At 48.2% G+C, this 7,087-nt stretch overlaps 1 protein-coding gene across 1 annotated transcript in view; it reads right to left on the bottom strand.

Annotated features, from left to right (window-relative positions):
- Nucleotides 1-5,974, bottom strand: part of DERL1 (derlin 1) — a 29,279-nt gene extending 23,305 nt beyond the window's left edge. The window contains exon 1 of the mRNA XM_007943419.2: nt 5,822-5,974. Coding sequence (XP_007941610.1) covers nt 5,822-5,974 — 153 coding nt within the window. The remainder of the gene's footprint in view (nt 1-5,821) is intronic.
- Nucleotides 5,975-7,087: the final 1,113 nt, after the last annotated feature.

Genomic DNA, 7,087 nt, shown 5'->3' with positions numbered 1-7,087 from the left:
GTGGTTCAAAGCCACCACTGCTCTACAGGAGAAAGATGGGGCTTCTGAAAAGTTCTACAGCCTTGGAAACTCTATGGGCAGTTCTCCTCTGCCCTATATGGTTGCCACAAGTCACAATTGACTCGATGGCAGCGGGGTCAGCTTTGGTTTTTGAAGGGCACACAACTAGGAGGGGGCTGAGCCAGGTCTTGAAACCATGACTCAATTTCTTAAAAACTCACAGCTTGTCTCCTCTAACAGAAAAAGAGAGAGAGTTTTCTAACACTGGTTTGGAAGAAATCATCTTCTAAAATGTTCTACTACACAGTCAACTATGTGGTTTGGTAGGTGTTATGCAGAGGAGCAAAACAAGATAGCCTAGAACCATCTTCGTGTCACTGAAGTGGAACCTGACAATGCAGTTGTCTATAAAACTGAGTACCATTTACCTAGGATGACTGAGAGTTGAATGAGATACGATAAAGAGAAACACAAGACAGATGCAAGGGGCGACATTATTTTGTTCAAAGAAATGAAGAAATGTTGCCAGGCAGCCATGGGAGACAAAACCTCAGAAAACAGTAGGCCAGCAGGAAACTGCGACCTTTCTGCCAGTTCACCAGGGACCAGTTTGAAGACGGGCCACCACTGAACTATTTGACTGATGAGGGTAAGTCTGTGGGACTAGAAGAAACCCTGAACAGGATAAAGAATCTTAACACACACCTAGATGCTTTGACTGATCAAACTAAGGAAAGCACATTTTAAACTCTGGAGTTCCAAACCACTAAGTGACTCACAGGGAATCTACAAATAAGGAGGAAAAATAACATCTAACTGTGAATTCTAATGTGAATTCACAATTCTAAATCAATCCTAACAAATTTTTTTTTTAAGTACAAGGAAGTCTGTACAGATTCCAAGGTCTTTATCGAAGACTCGGCTTCTAAAGAAAAAATGAGCCCCTGGCAGAAATGCTGCTAAAACACAACTCACAGTTTCTCTTTGCCAGTCAGCCTCTCTCCTGAGGCAGGATCTCCAAGTAGGTCTGAAAGCTACACCTGTGTGGCAGGGGTAGGAGTCAGGAGAGGAGGTAGAAACACTGCCTGCTCACACCCGGGTGCCAGTGTGCTGCCTGCTCCGGCCTCCTGCCAGCAGCTCACAGTCTCGGGATAACAGCCCCCAAGAAACACTGAGGAGGATGGGAAGGTCCCGGCAGGGGTGAGAGAATGATGACTCTTTCCGAAGGCGACTACTAGTCAGCTGACCTCCTCTAACATCCTAGCCTGCTCCTATTAGCAAGGCACTCTCTTGTTATTTATGTTACTCACCAGACTCCACAAGTGAGCAAGATTTTGCAAACAGGGTGACAGAGCCAGTTGTGACCAGGTCCTTCCCACAAAATGATCTGTCACTGCTCCCTGAGACACAAACTACCCAGCAGGCCACCAGGTACAAAGTGCACAACTTTCCCTCAGTCAGCAAGTGTTTACTAGAGCAAGTGACGGTAAACGTTCTGGAGTGCCCTTCTGGCTGCCATGCAGAATCATATTCTCACTTGCAAGTGCTGGCTGACTTCCCCACTTAGATGCCTGCAAGCATCTCAGAGTCCAAAGTTTATTAGTGGTTCCCAAGGGTGGGAGGGAAGGGGAAAGGGGGAGGTACTGTTAGGGGGCACCGAATTTCTGTTAAGGATGACAGAGTAATCTGGAAACAAATGGGGGTGATGAGTCTGTCTACCCCAACAGAAGAGGAAAAATAGCTTCCTGTGACTGACTTGGAAGAAATCACCTACTACACTCTCAACTATGTGCTTTGGTACATTATGCAAAGGAGTGAAACAAGAAAGCCTAGAGCTCTCTTTGACTATTGAAATAGAAACTGAAACTGTAGTTGTATACAAACTAGAGCACTGCACAATGAACATAATCAATGCCACGGAATTTTATACACTAAAAAAAAAATGGTGAATTGGCAAATGTTTTGTTATATATGTTTTTACCACAATAAAACACACAAAAACGCATCTCAGAGTTAATAAGCCCAAAACCTGTTTCCCCACACCCCTCCCCAAATGTGAGTCTCCCTAAACACTCCCAATCTCAGTAAATGCCTCTGCCATCCACGGGGTCGCTTCTATGTAAACACTCAGTGATATCTTTGAATCCTGTTTCCTCCACCCTTCCACCTTCAGATGCAATCCAGGGAGCAACCTTGTCCACTGCAGCTCCCAAATCTAGGCACTTTTCTCTTACATTCACAGCCACCTGATCCAAACCACCATCTTTCTTTTCTTGCCTCCTTACTTGCCTCTGATCCCATTACCTAGCCCACCCCACTCACAAACCGTGGTAGGCGACTACCCCAACTTTCAACCTGTCCCCTACATACACACACCGAGTCCACCCCACTGAGTCCTCAAGGTGTTGTTAGTCCTTTGTTCAAATGGCTCCAAAGGCTTCCTCCTGTCCTGAGAACAAAGTTCAGCCCTCCACAGAGCCTCCACCATCTGTCTCTCAGTGTGCTGTACCGCGGTGGCTGCTGTGCTACTGTGATGCTGCAGGCTAACCCACTGTTATTTCAAATACCAGCAGGGACACTCACGGTGGACAGGCTTCAGCAGAGCTTCCAAACTGAGACAGACTAGGGAGAGAAGCCTAGTGATCTAATTCCAAAAATGAACCAACGAAAACCCTACGGATCATAACAGAATACTGTCCAATATAGTGCTGGAAGATGAGCCTCTCGGTTCCAAACCAAACTCAGCGCCGTTGAGTCAATTCAACTCATAGCAACCCCTCCTTGGGTTTCCAAGGTGGTATCTCTATGGAAGTAGACTGCCCAATCTTCCTTCTGAGGAATAGCTGGTGGGTTTGAACCACCAGCCTCCTCGATTGGAAGGCACTCAGGACACACAGGGGCCACAACAATGGACGTAAGCTACCAACGACGCAGGACCGGGTGTCCTTTTGTTCTCTTGTATGCGAACTGCAGACGACTCAAAGACAACTGCAGCACTGTCAACTGCTTAATATGGCCCTTCTAAACATCGCCCTCCATTTTGTGATGTATTGTAAATTCTAGTCTTTATGCCTGCTTAGGGTGGGATGTACCTTGAGTTCCACCTCGCTGGAGGATGTGACTCAAGTCACCACCCATTCTGTGATGTAATGTCAATCCTATTCTCCATGCCTTTTTAGGGTGGGATGTTAGAGATCACTGTCTCGCTCTGGTTGTGTGTTTGGTTTGTCATCATCTCACCCCCGGACTTGAGACAGCAGCCGTCATCTGACCTGCTGATTGGGGTTTGCCAACCCCTACAACCACATGAGTTGGGAGAGTCCTCCAAACCCACCCACAGACCTGGGACTTGCCAGCCTGCCAGCCTCCCAGCCTCCACCACTACCACCACGATGTGAGCCATTTCCTTGGGAGTTTGTGAGTTCTGTGAGATGTTTCAGTGAACTACAGAACCCTAAGACAAGAGGGAGATTACTGAGGGGAGGAGGAGATGATGTCAGAGATGAGGGAGTGGCATGGCAGTTTGGAAAAGTTGGACATTTGGGACATCTTTAACCTCTGCCTCATAGGAGATCAGCCTTGTGCTGATCTTTCTAAAATAAACTACCCAAGCAGCGACTGACTACACAAGAACAGGGCCTACAAAGCTCTTTATGAGCCGGCCCATCTTCACTTTAATACACTCACCCATGGCTAACTCCCTGTTCTCGTCTACCAATCCTCTTTCCCCCTGTATCTGTACTAGCTACACAGTCTTCTTCCTGCTCCTTGTCCCTGCCTCTCAGCCTTTCATATACTCTTCCCCAGATACAAATTTCCCAAGGCTGCCTCACAGTTTCAGTTCAAAAATCTTCTCCAAGGCCTTCCTGGACCACCCCATTAAATATGACAGCCTGTAAGTCACTCTCCATCACATGCCTCGCTCTTATTTTCTTCATGGGAGCTGGGACATCTCCTACCCTATTCACTGTCGTATGTCAAGTGGCCAGCACGTAGCAGGTGACCAGTTACTTCCGTGCATTCCACCAGTAGCATCTGCTATGCCCCAGGCACTATTTTAGGTGACAAAGACAGTGGTAAACATGACCAAGATCCTACTCTCATGGAGCCTTCTTCCCCTAGGGGAAGTGTGCCAATAAATACCAACAGGTGATATGTAGCAAGAAAAATTAAGGGTAAGGTAGACAGAGTGAAGGAGCAGTGCTTAGGACAACCAGAGAGAAGGCCTCACCAAGAAGGCAGCCTTTGGGAGAGACCAGAAGGAAGAAGGTAAAGGAGTGAGCCATGGTTGTCTTCCTCAGGCAGAGGAATGTACAAAGGCCCTGAGAAGAGATCAAGCTGGGTGTTTAAGGAACAGCAAGGGCGCCATTGTGGAAACTGATGTACAAGGTAGAGAGTAGTGGGAGATGAGGTCAGAGAGACAGTGGGAGGGCTTGCAGGCCACTGAAGGCACCTGGACTTTACTCAATAGTGTCACTCATAGTTGAGAAGATGCTGGAGGTTTCCGAGCAGAGGACCGGCAGGACTTGATTTATATTTGTAAAGGATCACTCTAGCTGTTTGGAGAAAATGTTGACAGGAGCAAGGCTGAACACTGGTAACAGCTTACAACAGAAGGTAAGAGGGGACTGTATTCTGGATATCTGTCCAAGGCAGAGCCAACAGAATTTGCTGACAGGCCGTGGGTATGAGAGAAAGAGAAGTCAGGGATGACCCCAACTTCAACTCCAGCAATAATGGAGTTGTTATTTACTCCCAGGCTGAAGAGGGTGGGGGACTCTGTTTTGGACAAGTTTGAGATGCCTCTCAGTCACCAGTGGTGATTTCAAATAGACGGTTAGAATGTACAAGTCTAAAAATCAGGAGATAGATCTGGCCTGAAGATATCTGTGTTGGTATCTGAGAATCTTCAGTTTACAGAGAGTACTTCTAGACAAGGCTAAATGAGATCATCGAGGGAGAGAGGAGGTCCTATAACTGATCTCTGGGGCACATGATAACAGTTAACGGTTAGGAAGATGATGAACCAGGAAAAAAAAAAGGTTTAAAAATAACAGCCAGTGAAAGGAAGAAGACAAGAGTGTTGCCCACTGGCCAAAAATGTGTTAAAATGTCAGCTCTTGATCCCACCTGCCACTAACTAAAATTTAAACCACGGAACACCGTGAATACAGAGAATCCTCAAGAAACTACCAATCACTTTGGACTTTGCTTCTTTCATACTCTCATAATAACACACCTTACATTTCTGACGCAAGTATTCTTTACTTATTTCTTCAAGCATTCAGCTACTAGTTTAGTGCCTCGGGGGAAAATGTAAATAAATAAACCCATTCCTTGCACTTCAGACCTTAAATCCCTCCTATAGGGGGGAAAAATTTTTTTAAATTCCACTAACCAGACAAGAGCTACGTTGGCTAAGGTGACACCCTCACGCCTCCCACGTGGTTGAGAGGTGAGAGCGGTGAGAGGACCACTCCGAGAGGTCCCAACACCGGCATCAAGTACATTGACAAGTATCATTAACTTACCTTCTCACTGCCTCCTTCACTGAGTAATGAGGGCAAGAAACACAATCTTAATATAAGGGTATGATCAGTCCCTTCCCACAGGGGCAAAGCTCACGTCTCCAGCTACATAAGCCCTTGCTCCCGACCCTAAGCCTCCCCACCACGGCCCCCAGGACCCCGCCCTAAATCTCAGGAGTACGACGCACTACATATCCCACTAGGCAACGCGTGGCCACAACAAGCCGGCAGCCGCTCCGCCGCCGCGGGGCCGCCTGGGAAACGCAGTCTCCACTGTTCTCAGTCGACAGTACCTGGAAGCGATAGAGGAAGGCTTCGGGCCAAAGGAACAAGTACGCGGGGCTGATGAGGCCGAGTTTGCCGACCAAGGGCACCGCGACGCTGGCAGCGAACCAATAGCGCGTGATGGCCGGAATGCTCCTGAACCAGTCCCCGATGTCCGACATCTTCTCTTCTCAGGAAGCCAGGATGCACACAGTCACCCAACTCCCCGCCTCCGCCCCCTCACGACGCGGCCGGCTCCGCGAATGGAAGGTATTGAGGCGGAAGCCCCTGAAGCCTCGGTGCAGAAGGCGGAGACGGGCGGACGTGGCGCCACCGAATTCGGACGAGCGAGGGAGCGTTCTCAGGCGACACTTCCTCTTCCGGCGGCCGCAGACTACGTGTCGAGAAGTCCCGCCGCTTAAAGGGCGAGCGCCACTTTTTCAGCGGGACTAGGCTCGGCGGTCCCAGAGGGAGAGCCGAAGAGGGGAGGGAAGGGGCGGAGCCTTGACTGGGGTTGTGAGAAATAGTGGTTGCCAGCATCAACGGCAAATGCTCCAGCCAATGGCCAAGCCGAATGGTCTTCAACGTTTTCACCCTGGAGGTGGAATCCAGGTGGGTCTACTTGTTGGTGTTTAAAGAATAAAGAAGAAATTAAAGCAGTTTGTTCTTCATTTGTTCATTCATTTAACAATGTTTGTTGAGGACCCATTAAGTGTCAGGCAAAGTTTTAGACACCGGGCATGCTCAGGCTGTCAGAGACGACCTTCTCTCCTGAAGCTTACATTCTAATGGGGATGGACAGATAATGAATAATCTAATAAGATAATTTCAGAGAGCGATAGGAAAAATAAAATAGGATGGTAGTATAGAGTGACATGAGTGAGGTTGGTGTGGGGAGAGAGAATTATTTAAGATGAGGCTGTTCAAGGAGGACTTCTCTGAGGAGGTGACGCTTAGGCTAAGCCAGTGTTGAAGACTGTTGGTACTGTCGAGTTGAACCCGACTCATAGCGACCCCTGTTTGGGTTTCTGAGGCAGTATCACTACGAAAGTAGATTGCCCCATCTTCCTTCTGAGGAGTAGCTGGTGGGTTTGAACCGCCAGCCTTCTAGTTAGCAGTCAAGTGCCTTAGCCACTATGCTACCAGAGCTCCCAGTTGAAGACTGTTGTTGTTGTTGTTGTTATGTGCCTTGGAGTCAAACCCGACTCATAGCGACCCCTCCTTGGGTTTCCAAGGCAGTATCACTACGGAAGTAGGATTGCCCAACCTTCCTTCCGAGGAGTGGCTGGTGGGTT

Source organism: Orycteropus afer, unplaced genomic scaffold (genome assembly GCF_000298275.1).
Source record: "Orycteropus afer afer isolate SDZICR_OR568_19922 unplaced genomic scaffold, OryAfe1.0 scaffold00106, whole genome shotgun sequence".
NCBI lineage: Eukaryota > Metazoa > Chordata > Mammalia > Tubulidentata > Orycteropodidae > Orycteropus > Orycteropus afer.
Note: the sequence above shows the minus strand (reverse complement) of the source record. Positions and strands in the feature narration are given on the sequence as shown.